We start from the raw sequence: 16096 nt of genomic DNA, 5'->3' as shown, positions 1-16096 counted from the left end.
GCTATATTTAGACTTCACACTACTTGTTTGTTGACTGATCTCATCCAATGACTTGCATTTATTGACTACCTGTTTATTATTCATTTTCATCGGGCTATCTTCCAAAGGCGGGAACTTTTTCTTCTTCAATTTTTTTCACTTTGGTTGAGGTCTACGTATAAAGTGCTTCCTATACTCTCCGTAATTAATTATGAACCATCGAGATATATTATTTATTATATATTATATATTATGGTCATTATCATGATTATTAATCGTTGTATTACATGCTAAATATTTTAACTGGGTTATCTACTAAGCCGTCTGATCATCACATCAGCTGAGATTCTATGTACTCTGCTTCAGGGGGCCCAAAGTTTATTAATGACCACCGCTTGGTTACTTGGATCATTGAACAACATCTGCTTAATTTTTTGGTTTCCTCACAAGGTCAAATTCTAAATAAGTTTGCTTCCTCATTTTATTCGGTTAATAGGTCATACTATTAATTGCTTAAGTGTTTAATTTAACTTACCCAATTAATTATCATGAAAAGAATCACAGTGATCACATTTGTCCTAGCCACGTCACTTAGGAAGTGTTTTTGTCATTACATCTTCAATTTTTATTGATGTCAATCCTTTAGTATATCTAATCCAGTGTCTCCTTTGATATCCGGGCCTGGGTTGCCCAAATAATATACCTCATCACGGCTTCGGTTCCCTGTATCTTATAACAATACCAATAACTATGACACCATTTGCTCAATAGGTTTCTTCAGTGGTTAGATAATAATATAATTGTCATTATTATTGTATTATTCCAAAACTTTATTTTAATCTTTTATCTTTTATTTTATTTCTCACCTTTTGAACAATTTCAACAACAATTATTATTATTTCTACATTTATATTTATAATTTATAATCGAACATTAATTTTTTATTGAAACCCATTACTTTTTATTATAAATATCAATATTCCAATTTCAATTTAGGCTATCTAATCCAGGATCTTCTTTACTATCCGGCCTACGGTGGCCGAAATAATATCTTCAGTGATTTCATAATATAATCGTCTTTATTATAGTATTCTTCAATTATTGTTTATAAGTTTTTTATTTTATCTCTCACTCTTTGATCAATTACATCAACGATTATTATTATTATTTTCTATATTATTATTATTTTTCTTATAACCTTAACATCTTTCTAGACACCGCTTACTCTTTATTATAAATTTTAAATACATAAATAGATAAATAAATATAACTAAATAAATAGAAATATTTGAATAGGTCATTCATAACCCCACCTATATCCATAAGTATATATATATATATATATATATATATATATATATATATTCCCGATCTACCCTACATCAGTTACTCAACGCACCACATTCCACACCTTCCCCCACCACTCCACAGGATTCCGCTGTTTCCCCGAATTTCGTTTTTTTTTTTAGCCATGCGGTCATTATCTGAAATGTTTCAAAAGTTTATTTACGGTTTGGTGGACCATAGATGAGTGACCAATATGTATGTTACTTTCTATTTATGTTCACATACACAAATCTATGTGTTCCTTTTGTAGCGCTTTCTGTTGACAATCTAACCCAATATGAGAGCTTCATGTCCGTACATAGCATCTTACATTGTTGCTCTTTTTGTGAAGTATGTACCTTTGGCCATCTGCTGACTCAGGCGAAAATGGTGATCTCAACCCTGATTTTTATAGACTTCTCTTCTTTGCCTTGGATCCCGTGGCCGTACGCTTTCTTCTGCCTCAAAACCTCCATTATTCATATATTCGTATTTTCTATCTATTTTATATACTCTATCTCTAATATAAAAATAAGAGTAATTACCCAAATCAGTCCCCAAGGATTTTAGAATCGGACATTTTAGTCCCCAAGGAAAATTAATACACAGATCAGTCCCCAAGGTTTTACTCCGGCAGACAAATCAATCCCCAGTTTATTTTCCGGTAGAGTAATTACCCAGATCAGTCCCCAAAGATTTTAAAAACGGACATTTTAGTCCCCAAGAAAAACTAATGTACAAATCAATCCCCAACGTTTCTCTCTGTTAGACATAATAGTCCCCCGTCCAAAAATAAAATAAAATAAAATAATAATTATTATTAATTGCACAATAATATTGTACTATATTTTTTGTATTTTTTAGACAAAAATAATGATAAATTTATTCATTAAATTCTTATATAATATATATATATATATATATAGTCACTCAATAATAATAATAATAATAATAATAATAATAATAAAATTATTAGATATTATTTTACAAGAAATTCAAAGTTAAAATCATTTGATATTTTTGTATTTAATATAATCAAAAGATGTCTTATGTAAAAAAAATTATATATGTTTATATTAAAAAATATGTATTTAATATAATTTTATTGATTATTATTATTATTATTATTAATTTTTTTTAAAATAATCTCTAATAATTTTATTGATTATTATTATTATTATTATTATTATTATTATTATTATTATTATTATTATTATTATTATTATTATTATTATTATTATTATTATTATTATTATTATTATTATTGAGTGACTATATATATATATAAGAATCTAATGAATAAATTTATCATTATTTTTATCTAGAAAATATAAAAAATCATGGTATAATATTATTATGTAATTAATAATAATAATAATAAATAAAATTATTAGAGATTATTTTAAAAAAAATCAAGGTTAAAATCATTTGATATTTTTGTATTTAATATAATCAAAAAATGTACTATTTTAAAAAATATGTTTGTATTAAAAAAATATGTATTTAATATAAATTCAAATTAAAATATTTTGTTTTAATACATATTTTTTAATATAAACATATATAATTTTTTTTACCTAGGACATCTTTTGATTATATTAAATATAAAAATATCAAATGATTTTAACTTTGAATTTCTTGTAAAATAATCTCTAATCATTTTATTATTATTATTATTATTATTATTATTATTATTATTATTATTATTGAGTGACTATATATATATATATATTATATAAGAATTTAATGAATAAATTTATCATTATTTTTGTCTAAAAAATACAAAAAATATAGTACAATATTATTGTGCAATTAATAATAATAATTATTTTATTTTAGTTATTTTTGGATGGGGGACTATTATGTCTAACAGAGAGAAACGTTGGGGATTGATTTGTACATTAGTTTTTCTTGGGGACTAAAATGTCCGTTTTTAAAATCTTTGGGGACTGATCTGGTAATTACTCTGCCAGAAAATGAACTGGGGACTGATTTGTCTGCCGGAGTAAAACCTTGGGGACTGATCCGTGTATTAATTTTTCTTGGGGACTAAAATGTCCGATTCTAAAATCCTCGGGGACTGATTTGGGTAATTACTCTAAAAATAATCATCTGAAGCATCATCTTTTATGGTAGTCAGATCCCCATCCTTTTTTCCTTTGGCTGAATGGCTGCATGCCATATTTTTTCCCGTTCTTTTAATCTATGTCATACATTTATATTGAAATTTATCAATGTATATAGCACATTATTTACATGATATATATATATATATATATATATATATATATATATATATTGTGTCCATATACATGAGTTAAAAAATTATGGATAATATCAATATATTTTCCATATGTTTATTATATTGTGTCCATATACATGACTTGAAAAGTTCTGGCTAATAGAAATATAAACTTATTTTTTATTTATATATAAATAAATATTTATATATAAATATTTTTTCTTCCGACACAGTCTTTTTTTATGAGCTCAATTTCGACAGGACAGAGTTGGCAAGTATTTTCGTCGATTTGGTTTCCCGGTTGAATCGAGACCAGTGCGTTGCATTCGACACAATAGCAAATGCAGTTAGTCATGGCGCTGGTGGTTTTTTCTTTTTCTGTGGATATGGTGGAACTGTTAAGACTTTTCTATGGAATGCACTGTCTGCTTCAATAAGGTCGAAGGGTGATATTGTTCTCAACGTTGCATCCAGTGGCATTACAGCTCTGTTGTTGCCTAATGGGCAAACTGCTCATTCACGCTTTAAGGTTCCACTCAGTGTTAACCAGACTCTATTTGTAATATAAGGCAAGGCACACCCCTCGCGCGTCTTATTTCATCTGCAAAATTAATTATATGGGATGAGGCACCTATGTTAAATAAATTTTGCTTCGAAGCGCTCGACAAGTACCTTAAGGATGTTCTTCGTTTTGATCGTGGATATAATCCCGATGCTCCATTTGGTGGGAAAATTGTTGTTCTGGGAGGTGATTTCCGTCAGATATTTCCTGTGATTCCTCGTAGTTCCCGGGAAGAGATCGTTCATTCGTGTATTAATGCTTCGAACCTGTGGCAATCTTGCCAAGTGTTGCAGTTAACTGAAAACATGAGGCTGTGCTGTGGTTCACGAGATATCCACGGTGTACAATTAGAGGAATTTGCTACATGGCTGCTTCAAATTGGTGACAGGTTAATCGGAGACAGCACCGATGGCGAATCAGTAATTAGAATACCCGACAACTTGCTGGTGAATATTGAGTATCCATGTCTGCATGATTTGGTGTTGTTTGTTTATTCTGACATTTTACTCCATTCTTCTAGCGTGGATTATTTTAAGGGTAGGAGTATATTAGCACCAACACTTGATGTTGTAACTGAAGTAAACAATCACGTGATGTCTTTGATCCCTGGCAACGAGAGGGTTTACTTGAGCTCTGATACACTGATTAATGAAGATGGTCACCTGGAATCTGAATTATACACAATGAGCACCGAGTCATTGAATGCGCTGAATTGTTCAGGAATTCCCCAACACCGGTTAGTTCTTAAAATCGGTGTTCCTGTGATGCTTCTTCGCAATATTGACCAATCCAATGGACTCGCGAATGCAGGTTAGACGTCTTAGTGACCACATCATTAAGTGCGTCATATTAGCAGGTTGTAATACTGGTGAGATTGTCTTTATTCCCAGGATGAACATGTCACCTAATAATGATACATTACCGATCAGGTTTACTCGACGCCAGTTTCCGGTTGCGCTTTGCTTTGCGATGACCATAAACAAGTCCCAAGGTCAAACGCTGTCAACCGTTGGCGTGTATCTTCCGAGGCCTGTTTTTACTCATGGTCAGCTTTATGTTGCGCTCTCTCGGGTCAGCATTCATTCTGGACTGAAGATATTATCTGTTGGTTCTAATGGCAAAGTTTCAGATCATACTATTAATGTTGTCTATAGAAAAGTTTTTACTGGCTTGCTACGTAACATTCTGCCTTGATTGGTTTATTTCTCATGTGCTCCTTTCATAATCTTTTCGGTAAGCAGCTCTTTATTTTCCCGTGCTTGGCACGGGTCTTAAAACTAGTTTTAAGTAAAAGTCAGTCCATACAAATACAAAATGAGAGTAGACTCTTTGTAAATTGAGTTTTATTTGATTTTAAATATGTTTAACTTGTGGGTCAGAATACAAACAAACAGATAAAATTAAGAGAAAAAAAACCTCCCCCCTCCCAAAAACTGAAAAAGAATGGATATATTATAAAAAAAATTTAAATCTACCCAAAACATTAGTATTTTAATAATTTTACTAATTAATTTTAATTAATATATATTATATATATTTTTTATCATTGAAATTAACTGTTAAATTATTAGAATACTAATATATCTAGTATATTTAAAATTCTCTTTATATTATATATAACAAAAATATTATTTGTACATTAAAATTAGTCATTAAAATCAGTTATTAATGTATTTGTGTATAAATATATGTGTGATTTAATTTATTTTTAATGTGTATTTATATTTTAACATATATTTATACTAATAACTGATTTTAGTGGCTGATTTTAGTATGGATGTAACATTACTTCGTATATAAACAACTCCATGTTCGTCTAAACATTTGATTTTGACGTGCGTTGAAATCTTTGGCAATTTTATCTACTGGGAGTGCCGTGTAAATCATAGGGAATAAAGAGAGTCCACATACTTTTTTGGTATCTATATGGCTAACTCTTGAAAGGTACTGATTTTTCTTCTTCCTGCCTAAGTCTTTAACTGGAGAGAAAAAGAGTGATTGTCTTAGTTGACGGTCTAAGCATATTAATATTTCCAGCTACGGGTAAGAGCCCGGTTTCCCTCGGTAATAAAGTACATTTTCTCGGATTTGGATTTATTTTTTTATTTTGACATAATTTTAAACTAAATTCAGATTAAATAATTTGATTGATTCAATTTGATTGGAAATTATATTATATAACAAAATATATATTAAAGTAAAATTAGTAATAAAATGTTATGTTTTTATAATTTAATTAAATTTTTTATATTATGTGATTTTTTTAATTTATTTTGATATAAATATGATATAATATTTATTAATTTAATCTTTAGAAATAAAATTTTATTAATTTATTATGTGAAAATTTTAAAATTATATAAATATATATTAATTTGATCTAGTTTATTCTAATGTTTTTTAAAAATTTCAAATTAAATTTAAAATTCGATAAAATATTAGGATGAATGATCTAGTTTAACTATCATATACACGGATTTTTTATTTTAATAAATAAATTAATTATAATAATTACTGAAATAAATAATTTAAAAAATATTTACCAAAATAAATATTTTTTCTGTAAATGAGATAATTTTGCACGTATAGTAAATGAGATAAGACAGATGGATGCGACACGTGTATATCTCGTTTACAATACATATATTTGCAAAAATAAAAAATATTTTTTTTGAAAATAATAAAAAATATTAATAATATTAATAATCCAAATTTTTAGCATACAATTAATATTTAAAAAGATTGGTAGAAGAGATTAAAATGGATATATTTGATCAATTAATATTCAAAAAGAGTATATAAAAAATTTTAGATTAAATTATAGATCTAATTGGATTTATTTAAATTTGAAAAATAAAAAACTTGTACGGGTTCAAATTCTATGATAAAAATAAACCCGGTAATTGTATCCACTCCTAAAAATAGAAAGATGTGAAGCGCGTCAAATAAAACAGAAAAAAAAGATATATTTTTTACGCTTGTAAACAAAATATACACATGTTGCATCCTATCTTATCTCGTTTCGCATCCTATCTTATCTCGTTTACAGTGTAAATGAGATAAGAAAAATATTTATTTTGATAAATATTTTTTAAATTATTTATTTCAATAATTATTGTAATTAATTTATTTATTAAAATAAAAAATCCTCATATACACCCGTATTTCAAGCTTAATAAAATAAAGACTTTTAATCTAAATGGCAAAAAAATTTTGATATGAAAATAAAATAAGTGATATATTTTAACATGGTAATTTTTGGTGTTTTTTAAAATTATGGGAGTACACAAATCGGACCCTCCGATTTGTGTTGAAAAAGTTGAAAAAAATTCAGAGTACACAAATCGGAGGTCCGATTTGTGTTAAAAAATTGAAAAAACTCAGAGTATACACCTCGGACCATGCGAGTTCTTTGGTCATGAAATTTTGCTTCACAAATCGCATGGTCCAATTGCAGCTGATGTGAAACATGGAATTCGGACCCTCCGTTTTGTTTGTTCTGGGTAATTTTTTTTACATTCTGAGGGACACAACTCGCATGGTCCGAATATTTAATCTTAATAAAAAAATATTTAATCTTAATAAAAAATTGTTAAATTTTTTTTTATTTTGAAGTGTAAAAAGGTACAAATTACAAAATGCATGCATATGTGATCAAATTTCTTCCAAGTTTATCGTATATGCATCTATTATCTTGATCATATATACATTTTGTATTCGTTTTAAACTTTATAAAATACATTATTTTTCCCAAAAACAATAAGAAGTTATAGAAAGAAATTCCAGTGAGAATTTTAGAACATTACTAATAAGTATTTTAAAAATATTAGTTAAGACGTTTAATATAAAATATAAAAATTTAAATGTATTAAGATAGCAAAACCCTTATGATATATTTATTAACAAATTTAAAAAATTTTACTTGTAATAATTTTAAATAATATCTTCAGGACGAGGAATTCTTTCATATTCCATAGATTAATTTGTTGTGTTTTATGAAATAATCTCATGTGTTTATTTAAAAAAAAAAGTAATAGAGTCAGCTGATTTTATGATGTGTAAATATTAATTAATTATTATTAATATTTTTAATAATATGATATTATTCACTTGTCTTTTGTTAGTTAAGTACGAATTAAATTTTAATAAAATTGTTGTTAAATTTTTTTTTAAAAATTTAATAAATTAAAAAAAAATAAATAATAAAAATTATAATACAAAATAATTTAACTATAGAATAGATAAGAATTTCCCTTGAATGACACTAATTTTTAATCTCTTAGACACAATAAATCCATGTTTATTACAATCAAAAGATTCTGCTAGTAGATTTTTTTTTCAACATTTTTAATTATTAATCTAATTTTTTTAATCTAATAATTTAATAATATATTTTTAATCCATAATTTTAACATAAAAAACAATGAATTCTGCTCCCTCTAACATCCCTTTTTGATAATCATTGAGAGTAAGATTCTGATGTGTATAGAAAATTATCATATCACTTAATTCGATGACCCTTGGGAGTAGTTTTGTTTCAATTTCGAGATTTAATTCAACGAGAATGATAGGAAGTGGCAGATAGAGCATAAATGTGGAAACACCACTAGCATCAGTTCATCACACAGCACAAGGCACAGTCGAGAGTGAGAGAACCTTTTCAGTGTTTACACGGCTTCAAACCGCCACTTGTTTTATTCTCTATCTCTGGACGCCACCGCCGCAATTAGCATGCCACCCCAACAACCCCTCCTGGAGCCAGAAGAGGACACGGCCTACGACTCCTCCGAGAAGGTGGTGGTGGCGGTGGGAGTGGAGGATGAGTATGGCGATGACGTGGAGGCGCCGCCCTTCTCGTGGAAGAAACTGTGGCTGTTCACTGGGCCGGGGTTCTTGATGAGCATAGCGTTTCTTGACCCAGGGAACTTGGAGGGGGATCTTCAGTCGGGTGCGATTGCAGGATACTCGCTGCTCTGGCTGCTCATGTGGGCCACCCTAATGGGCCTTCTGATTCAGCTGCTTTCGGCCAGGCTCGGGGTGGCCACAGGGCGGCACCTGGCTGAGCTGTGCAGGGAGGAGTACCCGCCATGGGCCAGGATTGTGCTGTGGCTCATGACTGAGTTGGCTCTTATTGGCTCCGACATACAAGAGGTTATTGGCAGCGCTATTGCTATCCGGATTCTCAGTAACGGATTTGTTCCTCTATGGGCTGGTGTCGTCATTACTGCTCTTGATTGGTAATTACTATTATTATGGATAAATTTGCTGTCTTATGCTTGGTTTATTAAATTAAATAAGGTGATTTTGGATTACGGTTATATAAATCGTGGGTCCGGGAAAATGGTTAGTTAATTCAACAAGGTCTCTTTGTTGCTTTGTTTACAGTTTTATTTTTCTATTTCTCGAGAACTATGGTGTGAGGAAATTGGAGGCATTTTTTGCTGTTCTGATTGGCATAATGGCGCTCTCATTTGCATGGATGTTCGGTGAAGCAAAACCCAATGGGGTTGATGTTCTTCTTGGTACTGAGTTCATCTCATTGATATGGACGTGTGTAACCAAATTCTTTGGAGTGATATTGCTTTATCTCTGATACAACCAGTGTTATCTTTGCAGGTGTTTTGGTTCCTAAACTTAGCTCCAGAACTATAAAGCAAGCTGTTGGAGTTGTTGGTTGCATCATTATGCCTCACAACGTGTTCTTGCATTCCGCTCTCGTTCAGTCAAGGCAGATTGATCAAAGCAAGAAAGGCCGCGTTCAAGAAGCTCTTAATTACTACTCCATAGAGTCCACCTTGGCCCTTGCAGTCTCTTTCATCATCAATATTTTCGTCACGACTGTGTTTGCCAAGGGCTTTTACGGTACTGAAATAGCCGATAGTATTGGTCTTGTAAATGCAGGGACTTATCTTCAGGAGAAGTATGGGGGTGGATTATTCCCAATCCTATATATATGGGGCATTGGTTTGTTAGCAGCAGGGCAAAGTAGCACCATAACTGGTACATATGCTGGTCAATTCATCATGGGAGGTTTTCTCAATTTAAGGCTGAAGAAATGGGTGAGGGCGTTAATTACCCGAAGCTGCGCAATCATCCCAACCATGATAGTCGCTCTTATCTTTGATACCTCGGAGGAATCTTTAGATATCCTGAATGAATGGCTTAATGTTCTTCAGTCAGTTCAAATCCCATTTGCTCTTATTCCCTTGCTTTGCTTGGTGTCCAAGGAACAGATAATGGGCACTTTCAGAATTGGTCCTGTCCTCAAGGTATATTAAAAGTTCTACAGCATTTTGGTTACATATCAGCATTCAGCTACACATTACTAGTCCATGCATTTCGTAAATGACTTTGAAATGCCAAATTAATTCATTTTTATATGACTTTGAAATTCCCTGTCTGTACATGCCTATAGTGGTCACAAATTAAATGGACCCTAGTAACAGTTATAAATGGTATACATATATGTGTATATGCTAAATATCCTCTGTTATGCAGTCTATTGTAAGAACCCTAGCTTCTCTTGAGAACTTGGATTTATTTGGAGTAGCCCTTTGTTCAATATTGTTCAGCTCAGTTTGTTTGGATTGATTATTAGGTAGCGTTTGTTTGCAGAAACTGGGACTGAGACTAAGGGACTGCAACTCAGTATTGTATTTGATGGTTAGAAATTGGAACTAAAATTTCAGTTTCGGGACACAAAATTTCAGTTCCTTACCTCCAGAAAATGGAGACAAAGGGGATTGGAATTTTTTAAGACGAGACTAAAACTTTAATAATATTTCTTCTTAAAAATAATCCCATTTAACTTTTCAAATTCCAAATCTACCACTCAATCCCTATATTTATTTTAAATTAAACATAATACTTAGACATAACTCAATTCAGTACATTTTACACCAAATACAATACAGAGACTAAGTCACTGTCTCCTAGTCTCAGTCTCCCTTTCAAACGTAGTTTACTTGCACAACACACATATAAATCATCTTTTCTTTAGTAGGCATCAAATTAAACACAAAAACTAAAAGAATGTAACAAGATCATTCCTTAACAAACGACATATTAGAAATGATTGTTTTGTGAATTGTGATGTGGTACAGATTTTTTCTTGGCTGGTGGCTGCTCTGGTGATAGTGATCAATGGCTATCTTTTGCTAGACTTCTTCTCCTCTGAAGTGAATGGAGCAGTGTTTGCCGTTGTAGTGTGTGCACTAACAGCTGCTTATGTTGCATTTGTAATATACCTTATTGCGCGTGCTGTTTCCTTTTCGCCTTGGCAAAGTTTAGATCGATCATAGGCAGTTGCTAGCACAGAGAACTGAGCATTAATCCTTGTTCCTTCAGACCATGGATGCCACTCAAGACTTTCAATGGATACACTATTCACACACTAGCTAGTTTTTTAGTTCAAGCAAGGGGCTCTGGTTCCTTATTTGCTATCTGTGCATCAGTTACACAAGTCTAAATAGATGTTCCTGTTGTATTATTATTATATTATTATTATTAATGAAACTATGATGTTCAAAGAGATAACTCCTCTCTTGGAATGTGCTATTTATTTACTTCGAGATTCTGGCACAGCCCTGAAAGAAAAGTTTCCAATGGGGAATACAAAGACTGCATGTTAGCAATGCGAACATTACATATATATGTGTGTGTAAAAGAAATTCATTAAATTAGTTACTTATATTTATGTATATATGAATTTTATATTATAACATATATTCTATAGAGTGACCGAATAGTAAGGGATACAATCTATTATATTTTCATATTCAAAATGCATACTTTTTTCTTTGAAAACCTGAGTGTGTCGCCATTCTGAAAGTTTCATGTTCAAGTACATTTCTGTATATTTGTAAAAATGTATATTTTTTTTCATTCTTAAATGAAAAATATGAAACTAAGGATTTATTATATATGTACTATTAATATAAAATTATTTTACTTATGCATGTATATTATATTATATATGCAAAAATAATAGATATTTTTTCTTGTATAATATTGTTACGATGGGTAACCGGAGATTAATGGGCTGGACTCGTTAGGCTAGCCCAATCGTCTGAGGAGGGAAGCCTTCGTAGGAAATCACGTTCCTGGGCCTCCGTCGACTTGTGAATATGGGTGAATGGGGGGTGGTACCTGTAAAGACACTCCGATGCCTAAGTCAGCAAGGGAGTAAGCAGATCTAGAAAGTATTGGGACTTAGAGATACCTGAGGGGTGTCAGTGTATTTATAGTGGTGAACCAATAACCACCGTTGAAGTAGTTCCACCTTTTAAGGTGGATAACCGTCCCTTTATCTTAGGGAAGTTGAGATATGGCTCCTGGAAGTGGGTTGAGAGATTTTAGGGGCAGTTACTCGTTTGAATGAGTGTCTATCTGCCAGCTAATCTTTATTCCCGACTTCTTTAGAGCAAGTCGTGGCAAGAACCGACTTCCTCTGGGGAAGGTCGGTGTAGAGTGAGGCTCAGTTCTTGTGGGTTGGGCCTTTCGTTTGGATCTGGGCCCTAACGTTAGGCCAGGGTATGAACAGTGCCCCTACTCGAGCCCAATTTCTTTTAAGAATTGGGGTCGAGTATTTCGACTCGGAATCGCAGCCGACTTGATAAGGAACTGACGTGATGTTTCAGAACCGACGTGTTTTAAAAATTCTCAACAGTCGCGTCTAATCAAACGTTGCGTCCGTTAGGGATTTGTGTATTCATACGCGGGGATCAGTTACATTGGGAACGGTGCCTTTCTTTAAATGACGGCTTCCGTTTTTACCAATATGCCCCTAACGTTCTTATAAATACTTTCCCTCTCTTTCCTTGCTTCGTTTCTGAAAACTTTCAAACTTCCTCTGCTCTGTTCGGAAGGAGCTTTTGTTCGAAGGAGTTCATCTTTCTCTGCCCCTATCCTTTTTCAAGCAAATGTTAGTTTTCCTCTACTCTTTTTTACAAAGTGCATGTTTTTATTTTAGAGAGGAGGATTGACTCGTAGGCTCTTAGTGACTCTTGTATGATTCCAGGCCCTTAGTGACCTTGTTTTTGATCCTTTTTCTTTTTTCCTTTGTAGGTTTCACTATACCTTTTTAAGAAAGAATGTCTTCCATAGAAACCCTCGCTCAATGGGTGGATGTTACTATTCTGGAGGAGGAACTCTTTGTAGATACTGACGTCATCACCAATCTCCGCACTCATCATAGAATTTGTACTTCTGATGAGGATGAGCCGAAGTATGAGTTGGTGGTCCCGGGTCTAGAAGACCGAGTTTGCTTTGCGAGGGCTGCTGAGGCAGCCCCTCACTTTTTCTATATATATGAGAGCATGATTACCCGTTTGGGTATTTTTCTTCCTTTTTCTGATTTTGAAATAGCCGTCTTACGTCACTATCGTGTTGCTCCTACCCAACTTCACCCAAATTCTTGGGGTTTTCTGAAAATTTACCAGTTCATCAGCCATGTTTTGGACTTTCCGACTTCTCTGAGAATTTTCTTTTTCCTCTTCCACATGACTAAGCCCTTCAGTGGGCAAAATAACAAACAAAAGTGGGTGTCATTCCGCGCCATACAAGGTCGGAGAGTCTTCACTCTTTTTGATGAATCCTTCCATGACTTCAAAAATTACTTTTTCAAAGTTCAAGCTGTAGAGGGTCACCACCCCTTTTTCCTGGATGAGAATTCTTCCCTTCGTTTTCCTTTGTACTGGCTAGAGGCCTCCCCTTGCGAAAAATATGGTTTGGATGATTTGGATGAGGTGGAGGCGGCCATTGTGGGGTTCCTCCGAGAAGTGTGGGGGAGAGTCCCCTACCTGGATACAAAAAATTTCTCTAGGGGTCTCCGACCTTTGTCCAGGCTCAATTAGGTAGCTTTTTGTTTGTTTATCATATTTTCCGACTTGTTTTCTCCGACTTGTTTTACTGACTTTTAGCTTCCTAATTGCTTTTATAGAAATGGCGAAGAAGAATTTCAGGGAGTCTTACTAGAGAGTTTAGGAGGCCAAAACGAGGTCCCGTGCCAGAGTCGGCGGCGCCAGGGTAACTGGTCCTTCTCTTCCTTCTCCTCCCCCTCCTTCCCACAATTTGGGGACCCCCACCCGACCTATTGTCCTTTCCTCCTCAGCTTCTTCTCAGCCGTCCCCTCTTCCCCGATCTTCCCCTGAGCCAGAAAAGAAGAAGCGCAAGACTTTAGAGTCTGGCTCTTCTTTTGAAGGTGAGGCTAAAGTAGATGCGCCTCAGTTTGTTCAGAAGCATATCTATCCTCATACTCGTATAAGTATGGATGATGCTTCTGTTCGAAACCACCTTACTATTCTGGCTCAGGAGAGTATCAGGGTGGCTGGGGTGTGTACAAAGTTTCTGGATATTTTTGAGAAGGCTCCCCTCAGCTCTTTGAGTTCAACCTCGAGGGTTGAAGAGCTGGAGGGGAGGCTTCTCTTATATCAAGGGCAGGAGAGGGTGCTGAGGGAGGAGGTCGCCAAATTGAAGGAAGAGAGGGATGGCCTCTAGGAGAGGGAAAGGAAGTTGCAGGCCCAATGTTCCATGGCGGAGGGCCTGAGGGAGAAGGCGCATGGGAGCTATTTGAGTTTGTTCGAGGATCTCGTGGAGGTGAAGAAGGATTTGATGAGAGCTCGGGAGGCCTATACCGAGTTGGAGGACTCCATTACTGACGGGGCTGAAGAAGCATGGAGGATTTTTAAGGAACAGGTTGGGGTTCTTGCTCCCGACTTGGATCTCTCTCCTTTGGATCCGGATAAAATTGTGGTCGACGGAGCTATCGTTTCTCCTCTCTCTCCCCATTATGTCACCGAGTCTGATCTAAATACTCGGGGGCAGAGGATAATGGAGTCCCCTCCCCGACCAAAAGATGCCCCGAGTTCTTCGAAGGCTCCTGGAACTTCCACCCCATCTCCTATGGACACTTCTCTTTCTGGTCCTAATGGCACTCTCCCTAACTCTGGTGATGCTCCGACTACTCTCTCCGACTCTGGTGGTGACGTCCTTCCCAGCTGAAAAATTTGTTGTGGCTATATGGGGGCTCGGCTTGTGGGCCCTCCTTTTAAACTATTTATTTTTATGTTTGTGGTGGTATTTTGCTGACATTCTCTTTGGCCTTTTATGGCCGTTAACAAAAAATACCCTTTTTTGGATAAGGGTTTAAGTTACCTTTCTTTGTTTCTTGTGCGCATGCTTTTCTGTTTTGGGTTTCGAAAAAACCTTTTTGATCTTTGTTTTGAAAAACCTTTTTCTTGGCTGACTGTCCCTTTCTTTAAGTTTTCCTTAATAACTCGGGACAACCTTTAGTGCTTTTAATAGGTTTCCTGATCTCTTTTTTGGTATTCCTTATACTCAATTTTTTTATTTATTGAGTTCTTATAACTTAGGTTATTTTTGCGATGCGTTTTCTTTGCTTCTCGGCTTTTCCGACTTATGAGTCGGATTTCCCGAGTTTCTCACGATCAACTTTTATAACCTCTTTACACCAACTTGTAACTCGTCGTTTCATCCTGACGACCATCTAGGTCGGTTCATGAGATTTTCACGTTTTGTCGAGCTTAAGTCGGCGCGTTTCGTAGAAAGAAAGAAAAACAAGAAGGAATTTATAAGAGATAAAAGATCTTTACTTATTTGTGAAGGTACTTTTACTGCTACTAAGGGTTTTTTACTATCTATAATCCCTTAGTCTCTACTGTGATGCCTCGTTAAAAACCCCCCTTCAGAAAAAATCCTTTTCTTTTGGGAAAAAATCACGAAGTTGGGAAAAGAGTACATCAGGGAGTAGAGTTCGCTTTTAACTATAGTACATTTTCATGTTACAAGCATGCCACGACCTTGGTAACTCGGCGCCGTTTAAGTCGGTCACCTTATAATAACCTTTTCCTAAGACCTCACTAATTTTGTATGGTCCTTTCCAATTAGCCGCGAGCTTTTCTTTTCCAGATTTGTTGACTCCAATGTCGTTTCTAATCAAGACCAAGTCGTTTGGGGTGAAACTCCAT

At 33.9% G+C, this 16096-nt stretch overlaps 2 protein-coding genes across 2 annotated transcripts; both read left to right on the top strand.

The window, feature by feature from the left end:
* The first annotated feature begins 4180 nt into the window (after positions 1 to 4180).
* Positions 4181 to 5303, top strand: LOC140179078 (uncharacterized). Its single transcript, XM_072217679.1, has 2 exons — positions 4181 to 4919; positions 4966 to 5303. The coding sequence occupies exons 1-2, from the start codon at positions 4181 to 4183 to the stop codon at positions 5301 to 5303; spliced, it is 1077 nt and encodes a 358-aa protein (XP_072073780.1).
* A 3228-nt stretch (positions 5304 to 8531) lies between these two features.
* LOC112748442 (metal transporter Nramp3.2) lies at positions 8532 to 11645 on the top strand. The gene is made up of 4 exons (XM_025796679.3): positions 8532 to 9346; positions 9495 to 9631; positions 9726 to 10378; positions 11213 to 11645. The coding sequence occupies exons 1-4, from the start codon at positions 8841 to 8843 to the stop codon at positions 11408 to 11410; spliced, it is 1494 nt and encodes a 497-aa protein (XP_025652464.1). The 5' UTR covers positions 8532 to 8840; the 3' UTR covers positions 11411 to 11645.
* The last annotated feature ends 4451 nt before the right edge of the window (positions 11646 to 16096 follow it).

Source organism: Arachis hypogaea, chromosome 15, assembly GCF_003086295.3.
Source record: "Arachis hypogaea cultivar Tifrunner chromosome 15, arahy.Tifrunner.gnm2.J5K5, whole genome shotgun sequence".
In the NCBI taxonomy this organism is placed as follows: domain Eukaryota; kingdom Viridiplantae; phylum Streptophyta; class Magnoliopsida; order Fabales; family Fabaceae; genus Arachis; species Arachis hypogaea.
Note: the sequence above shows the minus strand (reverse complement) of the source record. Positions and strands in the feature narration are given on the sequence as shown.